At 45.3% G+C, this 16,613-nt stretch overlaps 1 protein-coding gene across 2 annotated transcripts in view; it reads right to left on the reverse strand.

The window, feature by feature from the left end:
• The window catches only part of yap1 (Yes1 associated transcriptional regulator), a 204,159-nt gene that overhangs the window by 33,530 nt on the left and 154,016 nt on the right, over window positions 1-16,613 (reverse strand). For both annotated transcript variants that reach the window (XM_070891905.1, XM_070891904.1), the window contains one exon: window positions 14,757-14,935. In XM_070891905.1, coding sequence (XP_070748006.1) covers window positions 14,757-14,935 — 179 coding nt within the window. The remainder of the gene's footprint in view (window positions 1-14,756; window positions 14,936-16,613) is intronic.

The raw sequence follows: 16,613 nt of genomic DNA on the forward strand, positions 1-16,613 counted from the left end.
GAGAGGCGAGTCTGCAGTGAGCCTTCAGTTACCCTCTTCAAGCCTTGCTTGATGGTTTGCACTGTTCTCTCTGCCTGACCATTGGACGCGGGTTTAAACGGCGCAGATGTGACATGTTTGATCTCGTTGCGGGTCATGAATTCTTTGAACTCAGCACTGGTAAAACATGGCCCGTTGTCGTTCACCAGGACATCGGGTAAACTGCGAGTGGCAAACATGGTCCGCAGGCTTTCAGTCTTGGCAGCGGACATGCTAGCCGACATTATCTCACATTCAATTCACTTGCAATACGTGTCTACAACCACAAGGAACATTTTGCCCAAGAATGAGTCTGCATAGTCGATGTGTACCCTAGACCACGGTTTGGAGGGCCAAGACCATAAATTTAGCAGCGCCTCCCTGCGTACATTGCTTAGCTGCGAGAACATATTACAACTGTGAACGCAGGACTCGAAGTCCGCATCGATACCGGGCCATCACACGTGGGATCTGGCTATCGCTTTAATCACCACAATGCCTGGTTGGGTACTGTGGAGGTCATTGATGAAGGTGTCTCTGCCCTTCTTGGGGACCACTACTCGATTGCCCCACAGAAGGCAGTCTGCTTATCTAGACATTTCATCTTTGCGCCGCTGGAACGGCTTTATCTCTTCCTGCATTTCCACTGGTACATTGGACCAGCTCCCAGAAAGCACACAGCTTTTAACTAGAGATAATGGCCCCAAGTTTCGTCCCGCGGCGAAAACGGCACACCTCCGAGCTGGGCGCCTGTTTTTTGCGCCGAAAACTGCGCCTAAAAAAAAGTCCGATATTCTCGAGCTCCTTGGAGCTCGATGTCTGCTTGGCGCGGTGCGCTCTTCACAGCAGGGGGCGGAGCCTAACACTCACGCTGATTTTCTAAGTAGCAGGTACAATTTAAATTAGCCTTCGTGGTGCCGGCAACCCTGCGCGTGCCGTTGGAGCGTGCGCGCAGTCTCACACAAACATTGGCACTCGGCCATTTTTAAAAATACTGCAGAATAAGTGAAGATTTGTTTCTTGGACCCCTGCAAAGGCTTGCAATTTAATTTTTTTTTATATTTGTGTGTGTGAGGGAGTGCTTTTAGCAGCACTGCTGAATAAATCACCTGCTGAAATCAGTGAGTTCAGCTTTTCACTGCTAAACATGCAGAATTGGTGCATGCAAATTAAGGACTGTGTTTGGAGAAATAAGCGTGCCAATTCAACTTTGCAATAATACGTGGTGTTGACAAAGCAGCACCCATTCTGCAAATTTAAATATAAAACTGTTGATGTGGCTGCCTGTCCAAATGGCCTCAGTCCCCCTCACAGCTCGAAGGCTACTGCTGTATCTTCGGCTGCCGGCCAGCCACTGACGCCGCTGATATCCTATGACCGAATGGCCTCACGTCCGTCCACTGCTGATTCTTTGGCTGCCGGCCAGCCACTGACGCCGCCCCTAAAGTGTGGCCAAATGGTCTCAAGAACCTTAATGAGCTGCGTGTGTCTTGCGTTGATTCTTCGGCTGCTGGCCAGCCGCTGACATCTCATGGCCGAATGGCCTCGGGTCCGTCCGGTGCTGCTTCTTCGCGGCCAGCCACGAAGAGAATGAAGGCCTGCCTCAAGCACTGCAGCTCAGCTCGAAGCTTGCTGCCGCTGCCGTCGAGACACTGATGCCACACCCCTGCCTGTCTCCAACATGAAAGGCCTGCCTGAAGCACTTTCACACAGGTAGGAACATGGTTTATTTAATCTTTTCTTTGCTTATAAATTTTTATTCAGGTTGGATTTATTTGTATAATATTTGTATAAGTATAACTAAGGATTGATTGTAGAATTTAATTACTTCCCTTTCCCCCCCCCCCTCCCCTCCCACCTCATTCCCTACGCCTAATTTGTAACCTACGCCTGATTTTCTAAAGTGTAGACAAGGTTTTTTCGAGCGTACAAAAATCTTCACTTACTCCATTCTAAGTTAGTTTGGAGTAAGTTTTCACTCACAAAACTTTCAAATCAGGTGTCAGTGGCCGGACACGCCCCCTTTTGGAAAAAAAATTATTTTCCAAAGTGAAACTGTTCTAACTGACTAGAACTGGAGCAAACTAAATGTCGAGAATTCCGATTTCTAAAATACTCCGTTCTACACCAGTTGCTCCTAAAAATCAGGAGCAAATCATGTGGAAACTTGGGGCCAATAAGGGGTCCTGGCTTGTCCAGGTTTTGATCTGCCGGGCAGTGACAGGTGATTGCTCACTCTCAAATGCTTCCATAACCATGGCTAGATCTGCAGGGTGCGCCATTTCCACCCCCGTGGTGGGCAATGCCAGCCTACTGAGAGCATCGACGCAGTTTTCTGTGCCTGGCCTGTGGCGGATGGCATAGTTGTATGCAGACGTGAGCGCCCATCTCTGGATGTGGGCCGATGCGTTGGTATTTATCCCTTTATTTTTGGAAAACAGGGATATAAGTGGCTTATGGTTGGTTTCCAATTCGATTTTTAGCCCAAACAGGTATTGATGCATTTTCTTTACCCCAAAGACACACGCTAACGCTTCTTTCTCAATCATGCTGTAGGCGCTCTCAGCCTTAGACAGACTCCTGGATTCATGAGCAACCAGTTGCAGTTTCCCAAAATCATTGGCTTGTTGCAATACACACCCGACATCATATGATGACGCACCACATGCGAGTACCAAACGCTTACATGGATCATTCAACACAAGCAATTTGTTTGAGCATAACAATTTTCTCGCTTTTACAAAGGCATTTTCTTGGCTTTTGCCCCAAACCCATTCATCCCCTTTCCGTAGTAAGACATATAGTGGTTCTAACAGTGTACTAAGATCCGGTAAGAAGTTACCAAAGTAGTTCAGGAGTCCCAGAAATGTCCGCAGCTCCGTCACGTTCTGTGGCCTCGGTGCATTCTCGATTGCCTCCATCTTCGCATTGGTGGGCCTGATGCTGTCCGCCGCAATCCTCGTTCCCAAGAGCTCCACTTCAGGCGCCAGGAAAATGCACTTCGAGCGTTTTAATCTGAGCCCCACATGGTTGAGTCGACTAAGAACCTCCTCCAGGTTCTGCAGGTGCTCGACTGTGTTCCGACCTGTGACCAAGATGTCGTCCTGGAAGACCACGGTGTGCAGGACTGACTTCAGTAAGCTTTCCATGTTTCTCTGGAATATCGCCGCCGCAGATCGGATTCCAAACGGGCATCTGTTATAAACAAAGACCTTTGTGCGAGTTGATGCAGATGAAGGCCTTCGATGATGCTTCCAGTTCCTGCGTCATGTAGGCTGAAGTCAGATCCAGCTTCGTGAACTTTCCTCCCGCCAGCGTTGCAAAGAGGTCATCGGCCTTTGGTAGTGGGTATCGGTCTTGCACCACAGATTCTAACGGTGCAGTCTCCCTTGAGGGCTGGGACGAAATGACTGACCCACTTGAACTCGATCGGTGAAATGTTGCCATCTCTTTGTAGCCAGTCTAGCGCGATCTCTACCCTTTCTCTAATTATGTACGGTACTGCTCTCGCCTTGTGATGGGTGGGTCGCACCCCCGGAATTAGGTGGATCTACACTTTTGCTCCTTGGAATTTCCTGAGGCCTGGTTCGAACAGCAAAGAAAATTTGTTTTAAGACCTGGGCACACGAAGAGTCATCAGCGGGTGATAGCGCTTGGACGTCATCCCAGTTCCAGTGTATCTTTCCCAGCCAGCTCCTGCCGAGCAGCGTGGGACCATCGTGTGGCATCACCCAGAGTGGTAGCTTGCGCACCGCTCCATCGTAGGAGACCTTTACGGTAGCATTGCCAATTACCGGAATCAGTTCTTTTGTGCAAGTTCTTAGTTTCGTGCGAACTGGAGTGAAGACTGGCCTTGAGGCCTTGTTGCACCACAGTCTTTCGAAAGTCTTTTTGCCCATGATGGACTGGATCGTGCCCGTGTCCAGCTCCATTGACACCAGGAGTCCATTTAGTTCAACATTCAGCATTATCGGAGGACAATTCGTGGTGAATGTGTGCACCCAATGTACCTCTGCCCTCTTGGTCTGAGGCTCTGGTTCGTCATGACACTCCGTGGATCGGTCCTCCTCTGCATGGTGGTTTGCAGGTTTAGCAGGATTTGCAGCTCGCCTGCACACTCATTGGATGTGTCCCATTGTTCCACAGCCCTTGCAAACGTACTCCTTGAATCGGCATGAATGGAAACGATGATCACCCCCGCAGCGCCAACAAGGTGTTAATTGCCTTGCATTCATCAACCTTGATGGTGGACTCAGACATCCGCGGACGTGCAGCTGCAGGTATGTGTGTCTTGCCCTGTACGTTACGATTTGAAAACATCACTGTTCACAGTACTTACATAGAAACATAGAAAATAGGTGAAGGAGTAGGCCATTCGGCCTTCGAGCCTGCACCACCATTCAATAAGATCATGGCTGATCATTTACCTCAGTACCCCTTTCCTGCTTTCTCTCCATACCCCTTGATCCCTTTAGCCATCAGGGCCTTTTTTAACTCCCACTTGAATATATCCAATGAATTGGCATCAACAACTCTCTGTGGTAGGGAATTCCACAGGTTAACAACTCTGAGTGAGTGAGGTTTCTCCTCATCTCAGTCCTAAATGGCTTACCCCTTATCCTTAGACTGTGTCCCTGGTTCTGGACTTCCCCAACATCGGGAACATTCTTCCTGCATCTAACATGTCTAGCCCCGTCAGAATTTTATATGTTTCTATGAGATCCCCCCTCATCCTTCTAAACTCCAGTGAATAGAGACCCAGTTGATCCAGTCTCTCCTCATATGTCAGTCCAGCCATCCCGGGAATCAGTCTGGTGAAGCTTCGCTGCACTCCCTCAATAGCAAGAATGTCCTTCCTCAGATTAGGAAACCAAAACTGCACACAATATTCCAGGTGAGGCCTCACCAAGGCCCTGTACAACTGCAGAAACACCTCCCTGCTCCTATACTCAAAACCCCTAGCTATGAAGGCCAACATACCAATTTGCCTTCTTCACCACCTGCTGTACCTGCATGCCAACTTACAATGACTGATGTACCATGACACCCAAGTCTCGTTGCACCTCCCCTTTTCCTAATCTGCCCCCATTCAGATAATATTCTGTCTTCGTGTTTTTGCCCCCAAAGTGGATAACCTCATATTTATCCACATTATACTGCATCTGCCATGCATTTGCCCACTCACCTAACCAGTCCAAGTCACCCTTGCAGCCTCTTGGCATCCTCCTCACAACTCACACAGCCACACAGTTTAGTGTCATCTGCAAACTTGGAGATATTACACTCAATTCCTTCATCCACATCATTAATGTATACTGTAAAGAGCTGGGGTCCCAGCACTGAGCTTTGCCACACCCCACTAGTCACTGCCTGCCATTCTGAAAAGGACCAGTTTATCCCAACTCTCTGCTTCCTGTCTGCCAACCACTTCTCTGTCCACCTCAGTACATTACCCCCAATACCATGTGCTTAAATTCTGCATACCAATCTCGTGTGGGACCTTGTCAAAAGCCTTTTGAAAGTCGAAATACATCACATCCACTGGTTCTCCCTTGTCCACTCTACTAGTTACATCCTCAAAAAATTCCAGAAGATTTGTCAAGCATGATTTCCCTTTCATAAATCCATGTTGACTTGGACCGATCCTGTCACTGCTTTCCAAATGCGCTGTTATTTCATCCTTAATGATTGATTCCAACATTTTCCCCACTACTGATGTCAGGCTAGCCGATCTATAATTACCCGCTTTCTCTCTCACTCCCTTTTTAAAAAGTGGTGTTATATTAGCTACCCTCCAGTCCATAGGAACTGATCCAGATTCGATAGACTGTTGGAAAATGCTCACCAATGCATCCACTATTTCTAGGGCCACTTCCTTAAGTACTCTGGGATGCAGACCATCAGGCCCTGGGGATTTATCGGCCTTCAATCCCATCAGCTTCCCGCCTAATAAGGATATCCTTCATTTCCTCCTTCTCACTAGACCCTCAGTCCTCTAGTACTTCCGGAAGGTTATTTGCGTCTTTCTTCAAGAAGACAGAACCGAAGTATGTGTTCAATTGGTCTGCTATTTCTTTGTTCCACTTATAAATTGACCTGAATCTGGCTGCAAGGGGCCTACATTTGTCTTCACTAATGTTTGTCTCTCTTCACATATCTACAGAAGCTTTTGCAGTCAGTTTTTATGTTCCCTGCAAGCTTCCTCTCGATCTATTTCCCCCCTCCTAATTAAACCCTTTGTCCTCTTCTGCGGAATTCTAAATTTCTCCCAGTCCTCAGGTTTGCTGCTTTTTCTGTCCAATTTATATGCCTCTTCCTTAGATTTAACACGATCATTAATTTCCCTCGTCAGCCACGGTTGAGCCACCTTCCCCGTTTTATTTTTACTCCAGACAGGGATGTACAATTGTTGAAGTTCATCCATGTGATCTTTAAATGTTTGCCATTGCCTATCCACCGTCAACCCTTTAAGTATCATTCGCCAGTCTATTCCAGCCAGTTGACGTCTCATACCATCGAAGTTACCTTTCCTTAAGTTCAGGTCCCTAGTCTCCAAATTAACTGTGTCATTCTCCATCTTAAAGAATTCTACCATATTATGGTCACTCTTCCCCAAGGGGCCTCGCACAACAAGATTGCTAATTAGTCCTTTCTCATTACACATCACCTAATCTAGGATGGCCAGTCCTGTAGTTGGTTCCTCAACATATTAGTCTATTGGTCTAGAAAACCATCCCTAATACACTCCTGGAAATCCTCCTCCACCGTATTGCTACCCGTTTGGTTAGCCCAATCTATATGTAGGTTAAAGTCACCCATGATAACTGCTACACCTTTATTGCACGCATCCCTAATTTCTTGTTTGACGCTGTCCCCAACCTCACTACTACTGTTTCGTGGTCTGTGCACAACTCCCACTAGCATTTTCTGCCCTTTGGTATTCCGCAGCTCCACCTATACAGATTCCACATCATCCAGGCTAATGTCCCTCCTTACTATTGCATTAATTTCCTCTTTAACCAGCAATGCTACCCCACTTCCTTTTCCTTTCTGTCTATCCTTCCGGAATGTTGAATACCCCTGGATGTTGAGTTCCCAGCCTTGGTCAACCTAGAGCCATGTCTCCATGGTGCCAATTATATCATTCATTAATTGCTGCCTGTGCAGTTAATTCATCCACCTTATTATGAATACTCCTCACATTGAGCAGCACTTGTGTGCTGAGAGATTTGCTTCGTATTGTCTCTGGTGGCAATGAACGCCTGGGCTATCACTATGGCCTTACTCAAGGTTTGGCTCTCTACAGTCAAAAGTTTGCAAAGTATGGTTCGTGGCCAATGCCAAGTATGAAAAAGTCTTTGAGCATGTGCTCCAAATTCACAATGTCCTGCAAGGCGTCTTAGCTCGGCGACATAACTCGCCACTTCCTGGCCTTCAGATCTTTTGTAGGTGTAGAACCAGTACCTCGCCACCAGAACGCTTTCCTTCGGGTTCAAATGCTCTCGGACCAGTGCGCACAAATCATCGTAAGATTTACCCGTGGCTTTCGCTGGAATGAGCAGATTCTTGATGAGGCCATATGTTGGTGCCCCACAGACGGTGAGGAGGGTCGCCCTTCGTTTGGCAGTGTTCTCTTCCCCATCTAGCTTGTTGGCTACGAAGTATTGGTCGAATCGCTCCACAAAAATTTCCCAATCACCTCCCTCAGAGAATTTCTCCAGGATGTCCACCGTTCTCTGCATCTTTGGATTCGCTCTCTGTATCTCGTCACCAGTTGTTATGTATGGAGAAAGGGTCAGACTGAACACTGTGAGCTCAAAGTAAAGTGTGACTGTAGTCTTTTATTGCAGGTCTCCATAGTGCCTCTCCAACCTGTGAAGCCTCCTTGAATACCTGTGCTCCCAAGGGATTGTGGGATCCCTTGGGACTCCAGGGGATGAGCCCTCTGGTGGCTATACAAGAGTACATACAAGTTTACAAATATAACAATTCCCACTTGTGAATTCTTTGCCTTATTATTTCTTATCTGCATCAAGTATAGGAGGATATATGAGGGCCCAGCAAGGCACTCATTGGAAAAATAACTGCTGAAGAATGTGCACCATCACTCAGAGCAAGGAATGCTAAGAACAATAAATGCAGCCTTACCTACATCAGCCACAATCCTGAGAAGTATTTTCATAAAAACTGCGCAGAAGCAAAAATGGAACTCTGATTTTTCCTCAGATTTTAGCCGAGTGTCACACTGGACTGTGCATTTAAATACCAAGGTCTTGCGTAATGACAGGAATTTATGGCTTCATACCCCCTCTCTAGAGGGTTGTCTCATACTAGAGTATGGTTCCAAGTACTATCAGCCCTACACTACCTCACCAGTCTTAATGTGCATACCCAGGCAAGGTATTTGACAGCCGAGCCAGATTTTGCTCTCATCCGATATACACACGTGGACAATTTCCAGGTGATTGTAATCAGGAGAGGGAACTCTTTTTGCTATTAAACATAGAAAATAGGTGCAGGGGGTGGCCATTTGGCCCTTCGAGCCTGCACCACCATTCAATATCATGGCTGATCATTCCCTCAGTACCCATTTCCTGCTTTCTCTCCATACCCCCTTGAATCCCTTAGCCATAAGGGCCATATCTAACTCCCCCTTGAATATATCCAATGAACTGGCTTCAACAACACTCTACAGCACGGAATTCCAGAGGTTAACAACTCAGTGAAGAAGTTTCTCCTCATCTCAGTCCTAAATGGCCTGCCCCTTATCCTAAAACTGTGTCCCCTGGTTTTGGACTTCCCCGACATCGGGAACATTCTAACCGCATCTAACCTGTCCAGTCCCGTCAGAATCTTATATGTTTCTATGAGATCCACTCTCATCCTTCTAAACTCTAATGTATAAAGACCCAGTTGATCCAGTCTCTCCTCATAGGTCAGTCCAGCCATCCCCGGAATCAGTCTGGTGAATCTTCGCTACACTCCCTCAATAGCAAAAACATCCTTCCTCAGATTAGGAGACCAAAATTGAACACAATATTCCAGGTGAGGCCTCACCAATGCCCTGTACAACTGCAGTAAGACCTCCCAGGTCCTGTACTCAAATCCCCTAGCTATGAAGGCCAACATATCATTTGCCTTCTTCACTGCCTGCTGTACCTGCATGCCAACTTTCAATGACTGATGAACCATGACACCCAGGTCTCGTTGCTCCTCCCCTTTTCCTAATCTGCCGCCATTCAGATAATATTTTGTCTTTGCGTTTTTGCCCCCAAATTGGATAACCTCACATTTATCCACATGAAACTGCATCTGCCATGCATTTATTTGCCCACTCACTGAACCTGTCCAAGTCACCCTGCAGCCTATTAGCATCCCCCTCACAGCTCACACCGCCACCCAGTTTAGTGTCATCTGCAAACTTGGAGATATTACACTCAATTCCTTCATCTAAATCATTGATGTATATTGTAAAGAGCTGGGGTCCCAGCACTGAGCCCTGCGGCACTCCACTAGTCACCGCCTGTCATTCTGAAAAGGACCCGTTTATCCCAACTCTCTGCTTCCTGTCTGCCAACCAGTTCTCTATCCACGTCAGTATATTACCCCCAATACCATGTGCTTTGATTTTGCACACCAATCTCTTGTGGGACGTTGTCAAAAGCCTTTTGAAAGTCCAAATATACATCTACTGGTTCTTCCTTGTCCACTCTACTAGTTATATCCTCAAAAAATTCCAGAAGATTTGTCAAGCATGATTTCCCCTTCATAAATCCATGACGACTTGGACAGATCCTGTCACTGCTTTCCAAATGCGCTGCTATTTCATCTTTAATAATGGATTCCAACATTTTCCCCATTACTGATGTCAGGCTAACCGGTCTATAATTACCGGTTTTCTCTCTCCCTCCTTTTTTTTTAAAAAGTGGTGTTACATTAGCTACCCTCCAGTCCATAGGAACTGATCCAGAGTCGATAGACTGTTGGAAAATGATCACCAATGCATCCACTATTTCTAGGGCCATTTCCTTAAGTACTCTGGGATGCAGACCATCAGGACCCGGGAATTTATCGGCCTTCAATCCCATCAATTTCCCCAACACAATTTCCCGCCTAATAAGGATATCCTTCGGTTCCTCCTTCTCACTAGGCCCTCGGTCCCCTAGTACTTCCGGAAGGTTATTTGTGTCTTCGTGAAGACAGAACCAAAGTATGTGTTCAACTGGTCTGCCATTTCATTGTTCCCCATTATAAATTCACCTGAATCCGACTGCAAGGGACCTACGTTTGTCTTCATTAATCTTTTTCTCTTCACATATCTATTGAAGCTTTTGCAGTCAGTTTTTATGTTCCCGACAAGCTTCTTCTCTTACTCTATTTTCCCCCTCTTAAATGAAACCCTTTATCCTCCTCTGCTGAATTCTAAATTTCTCCCAGTCCTCAGGTTTGCTGCTTTTTCTGGCCAATTTATATGCCTCTTCCTTGGATTTAACATTATCCTTAATTTCCCTTGTTAGCCACGGTTGAGCCACCTTCCCCGTTTTATTTTTACTCCAGACAGGGATGTACAATTGCTGAAGTTCATCCATGTGATCTTTAAATGTTTGCCATTGCCTATCCACTGTCAACCCGTTAAGTATCATTTGCCAGTCTATTCTAGCCAATTCACGCTTCAAACTATCGAAGTTACCTTTCCTTAAGTTCAGGACCTTAGTTTCTGAATTAACTGCGTGACTCCCCATCTTAATAAAGAATTCTACCATGGTATGGTCATTCTTCCCCAAGGGGCCTCGCACAACAAGATTGCTAATTAGTCCTTTGTCATTACACAACACCCAGTCTAGGATAGCCAGCTCCCTAGTTGGTTCCTCGACATAGTGGTCTATTGGTCTAGAAAACCATCCCTAATACACTCCAGAAAATCCTCCTCCACCGCATTGCCACCAGTTTGGTTAGCCCAATCAATATGTAGATTAGTCACCCTTGATAACTGCTTTACTTTTATTGCACGCATCCCTAATTTCTTGTTTGATGCTGTCCCCAACCTCACTACTACTGTTTGGTGGTCTGTACACAACTCCCACTAGCGTTTTCTGCCCTTTGGTATTCCGTAGCTCCACCCATACCGATTCCACATCATCCAAGCTAATGTCCTTTCTTACTATTGCATTAATTTCCTCTTTAACCAGCAAAGCCACCCCGCCTCCTTTTCCTTTCTGTCTTTCCTTCCTAAGTGTTGAATACCCTTGATGTTGAGTTCCCAGCCTTGGTCACCCTGGAGCCATGTCTCCGTGATGCCAACTACATCATAACCGTTAACTGCTATCTGCGCAGTTAATTCGTCCACCTTATTCCGAATACTCCTCGCATTGAGGCACAGAGCTTTCAGGCTCGTCTTTCTAACACACTTTGCCCCTTTAAAATTTTGCTGTAATGTGTCCCTTTTTGCTTTATGTTTCTCTGCCCTCCATTTTTACTTTTCTTCTTTCTATCTTGTGCTTCTGCCCCCATTCTACTTCCCTCTGTCTCCCTGCATTGGTTCCCATCCCCTGCTATATTAGTTTAACTCCTCCCCAGCAGCACTAGCAAACACTCCCTAGGACATTAGTTCTGGTCCTGCCCAGGTGCAGACCGTCCGGTTTGTACTAGTCCCACCTCCCCCAGAACCGGTTCCAATGTCCCAGGAATTTGAATCCCTCCCTTCTGCACCACTCCTCAAGCCATGTATTCATCTGAGCTATCCTGCGATTCCTACTCTGACTAGCATGTGGCACTGGTAGCAATGCTGAGATTACTACTTTTGAGGTCCTACTTTTTAAAATTTAGCTCATAGCTCCCTAAATTCGTTTCGTAGGACCTCATCCCGTTTTTTACCTATATCGTTGGTACTTATATTCTAGTCAAGGAGCACTCAATCAACTATCGTACCTCTAACTGCAAGCCCAGCTGAAATTAACCAACTTAGCACAGGCAATGGATCAAACCACGACTGATCTTAAAGGAGAGAGAAAAAAAAAATCAGGACTTCCACATCCTGTCAACAGCACGCAAAATTTCACTCAGTTTTGACTTCCTCATTTCAAACCGAAGTATGAAAATCATTGCAAGGAAGATTAAATCTTAAATCTGGGGAATCACATATCATTAACAGTATAAAATCACCCATTTTTCAAGGTAATGGCTATTCTCAACAGCAAAATAGTGCTGGGAAACTGATGAAAACTTTGTCTCTTCCGCAGTAACCAAGCCCTACTAAAAGTTAGGCCAAAAGGGATTAAGTGTAACTGGGGTTTTAACAGCGTATTGACTGCTAAACAAAGGTTATGGGCCTGAAAAACTAATAATTTTGTGTGAGTTCAAATTTATCCATTTTAATTAAAATTAAAATTTAAGAAACTTTTGTTTTAAAGTTTGTTCATCGTTATTTCAGATTGGGAGTAGGTCCAACAGGGCTTGAAATCTACACATTTTGGAAAATATAAATCTGACGTAGTCTTTTTTAACATAAAATCACTAAACAGATATAAGTTTGTCGACTAATGTGCAAGCAACCAGAGCAAATAAGGTACACAAAAATAAGAGTCTCAGAGAGTTAAGAATTACCCGTCCAAATGCTGGCTCTCTGTGCAAGACCCACACTTTTATTCTCTCAAAGACAGCTGTTGACTTGGATACCAGGTATATTGGCACAGAATTTGCAATCTGGATGACAATGAACTGGTAGCTTTCAACCTTAATTCCACCTTTGAACTGACAAACTTTAGGATTTGGCAAGTTGTGGGGTCCCCCACTGTGCACCCACCCCCGCCCAACAGAACTGGCAATCAGTAAAATCACTTAAATCAGGGAAAGTGATGAAATCTTTGTCTCTTCCGCAGTAAGCAAGCCCTACTAAAAGTTATGCCCAAAGGGATTAAGTGTAACTGGGGTTTTAACAGCGTATTGACTACTAAACATGGGTTATGGGCCTGAAAAACTAAAGTGTGTGTGGGGTCAAATTTATCCATTTTAATTAAAATTAAAATAAAAATTTAAGAAACTTATTTTTTAAAGTTTGTTCATCTTTATTTCAGGTTCGCGTTTTACCTATGCAAGAGCCCCTTGCTTTCTTTTCCTTTCTCTTAGTGATAAAAAGTTAGAATTTTAAGAGCTTACCCACTTCTTTTTTGCTGTCCGCGTTTTGGTTGACTGCTTAGACAGCCTGTTGACGTCACAGTAGCTCGCACTGGGGATCCCCAATATATTCCGCTGATTTGAATTATGCGTCGGAAAATCCGAACTGCTTGACAGAGATCGCAAGATCTTTGTGCGAAGCGCCTTTGTTTCGCCACTGGCTGCAAACTCCGGGCCAATAATTCAGAAGTACAGGCTCAAGAAAAAATGTGTTTAGACTTGTTTTTAAACCAAACAGCTTTCCATTCCAGTGTTGACTAATTTAATAATGGCACTGTAAACTTTTCAAACTGCCTATGAAGCAGATTCTCTCAAACCACTCATAGCCTGTAGGATCCTGCTTCATTGGTCTCCAGAACAAAACCATAAGCTGCTTGATACCTGTACAAGTGAAGCACCACAAATCAACACCTCTACCCCCTCAATTTCAGTGGAAAATTACTAAAACATTGCTTTTTCTTTCAACTTGCTAAGCTCTGTTTTGATTCACCTTTGCTGCACAGCTCCACGCTTAATGCAACTGGACCACATGTACCACAAAATCCAATTTATATGAAAATATAAAGCTCTTTACAACACATGGAAATGCAGTTTTTAAAAAAAATCTAATGTCTGCCTGCTTCAAATTATGATGAATGATGTAAATTCAGAGCTTGATGTTACTCCAGTCAAAAAAACCCACTAGTTTAAAATGTTCTGAGGCTCAAGTTGTTTCTTCTCTTTCTCTCCACCAATTTCCCCCCTCTCTTTTGAAAGTAACTCGTGCTGTATTCCTTTGCATGATGCTTGCAATCTTCCAGGGCCTTGCCAGATTAACTAAAATATATACGACCCTAGACAGTGACTGTTGCTGGGCTGATCGGGGAGAGGAAATTAGAAATTACAACCAAATCCAATTCTGTCCTTACCAGATGCTTACTTGCAAGTGGCCACTGGAACAGATTACTTTATTCACTATTCCAACAATATTAAGCCAAACTTTAGTCTCACCAGTGCTGTCCTGGCCGAGATCAGCTAATACAGCACGGATCAAAGATTGAACATGTGACGTACCTAGGCTGTGTGGTTCAATATTACACCAGGCATTTGCCGACAGACATTGGGACCATTTCAGGTTTTGTTTATGCTTGCATTGAAACATATGGTGGGGGGGGGGGGGGGGGGGGCGGGAGAGAGAGGAAATGATGTTCCAGTAAAATGAAGATCTAGAGATCCTTCTGTAGATATCAACCATAAGAATATATCTTTCTAAAATGGCTGCAGTCCCATCCACTGATGGCAACGAGTATAGTGGAAAGAAAAAATATAAATGTTTCACACAGAAATCAGTCCATTATCAGTTTAAGACTACGGTATTGTTGAATGTTAATCCAGATTAGATTACTGGCTGAGTAATTGTAACAAACTGAATCATATAAATGTCAGTAAACTGAATGTGGTTTGGATCAATATGATTTGAATGGAAGTCAATCACTTTTGTAAATGTGCTATCAGTTTGGTTTCCTAAAATCAACGGCTACAGTAAAATTGTTACAGTTTACTCCAGTGCTGACTCAGGGCCTCACCTGTCGTAGGAGCTCTTGGTGTTTCAGTCGAAGTCTTTCTTTCTCAAACTGGAGCTGCTGGAGCCTCATCTGTTGCTGTTTGTTGGAGCCTGATATTGCCCCTCCTTGTGGGCTATGAGGACCCATGGATGGAGGTGGCTTGACAGGAGCACTTTGAGTCAGTCTTTGCTGATCCATTGCTGTTGTCAAAAATAAAAGACCATGATAATCAAACAAAGGCACACACTTACAAAAACATAATATTTTAAGAACATACAAGAGTTAGGAGCAGGAGTAGGCTATTCGTCCCTTGAGCCTGCTCCGCCATTCAATATCATGGCTGATATTTTACCTCAACTCCACTTTCCTGCACTGTTCCCATATCCTTCAATTCCCTTAATATTCCAAAATCTATAGATTTCTGTTTAAAAATGTTTTATTTGTTCATGGGGTGTTGGCATTTCTGGCAAGGACAGCATTTATTGTCGATCCCTAATTACCCTAGAGAAGATGGCGGTGAGCTACCTTCTTGAACAGCTGCAGTCCATGTGGTGAAGGTACTCCCACACAGTGCTATTAGGGAGGGAGTTCCAGGATTTTGACCCAGCAACAATGAAGGAATGGAGATATACTTCCAATTCAGGATAGTGTGTGACTTGGAGAGGAATGTGGAGGTTTTGGTGTTCGCATGTGCCTGCTGCCCTTGTCCTTCTCGGTGCTGGAGGTTGAGGTTTGAGAGGTGCTGCCGAAGAAGCCTTGGCGAGTTGCTGCAGTGCATCTTGTAGATGGTACACACTGCAGCCACGGTACTTCGGTGATGGAGGGAGTGCATGCTCAAGGTAGTGGATGGGGTGCCAATCAAGCAAGCTGCTTTGTCCTGGATGGTGTCGAGCTTCTTGAGTGATGTTGGAGCTGCACTCATCCAGGCAAGTGGAGAGTATTCCATGATACTTCTGACTTGTGCCTTGTAGATGGTGGAAAGGCTTTGGGGAGTCAGGAGGTGAGACACTCGCCGCAAAATGCCCAGCCTCTGACCTACTCTTGTTGCCACAGTAATCATGTGGCTGGTCCAATTAAGTTTCTGGTCAATGGTGAACCCCAGGATGTTGATGGTAGGGGATTCAGCGATGGTAATGCTGTTGAATGTCAAGGGACAGAGGTTAGACTCTCGCTTGTTGGAGATAGTCATTGCCTAGCACTTGTGTGGCGCGAATGTTATTTGCCACTTATCAGCCCAAGCCTGAATGTCGTTTTTTTTTAAATATAAATAGGTTACACTGGCCTTTTATGCCCCATTAGCAAGCTTTATTCAACACACTATGGGCCCAAGTTTCCACACGATAAAAAACGGGCGCCCCTCCGAGCTGGGCGCCCGTTTTTCGCGCCAAAAACGGCGCCGGAAAAAAAACTCGCGATTCTGGAGAGCCCTGCAGCTCCTTGTCTGTTTGGCGCGGCGCCCAGGGGGGCGGAGCCTACACTCACGCCGATTTTGTAAGTGGGAGGGGGCGGGTACTATTTAAATTAGTTTTTTTCCTGCCGGCAACGCTGCACGTGCAGTGTGAAGGAAACATTGGCACTCGGCCATTTTGTAGTTCTTTGTAGCTGTTTAATTTTTGAACATTTTTTAATAAAACCACATTGCCATCAGCACATCAGCACTGAGGCTTCCTGCTTACTGCCCCTCCCTCCCTCCCGTTCGCGGGAACGACGCTGAGCTGACTGTAAGGCTTCCACCTCAAGTGGAAGGCTGCTTGCTGCCTGGTTACTGCCTGCCTGCCCCTCCCTCCCTCCCGTTCGCGGGAATGATGCCACATCGCTGAGCTGACTGAAGCACTTTCACACAGGTAGGAAGATGGTTTATTTAATCTTTTCTTTGCT

This window comes from Pristiophorus japonicus, chromosome 10, assembly GCF_044704955.1.
Source record: "Pristiophorus japonicus isolate sPriJap1 chromosome 10, sPriJap1.hap1, whole genome shotgun sequence".
In the NCBI taxonomy this organism is placed as follows: Eukaryota; Metazoa; Chordata; class Chondrichthyes; family Pristiophoridae; genus Pristiophorus; species Pristiophorus japonicus.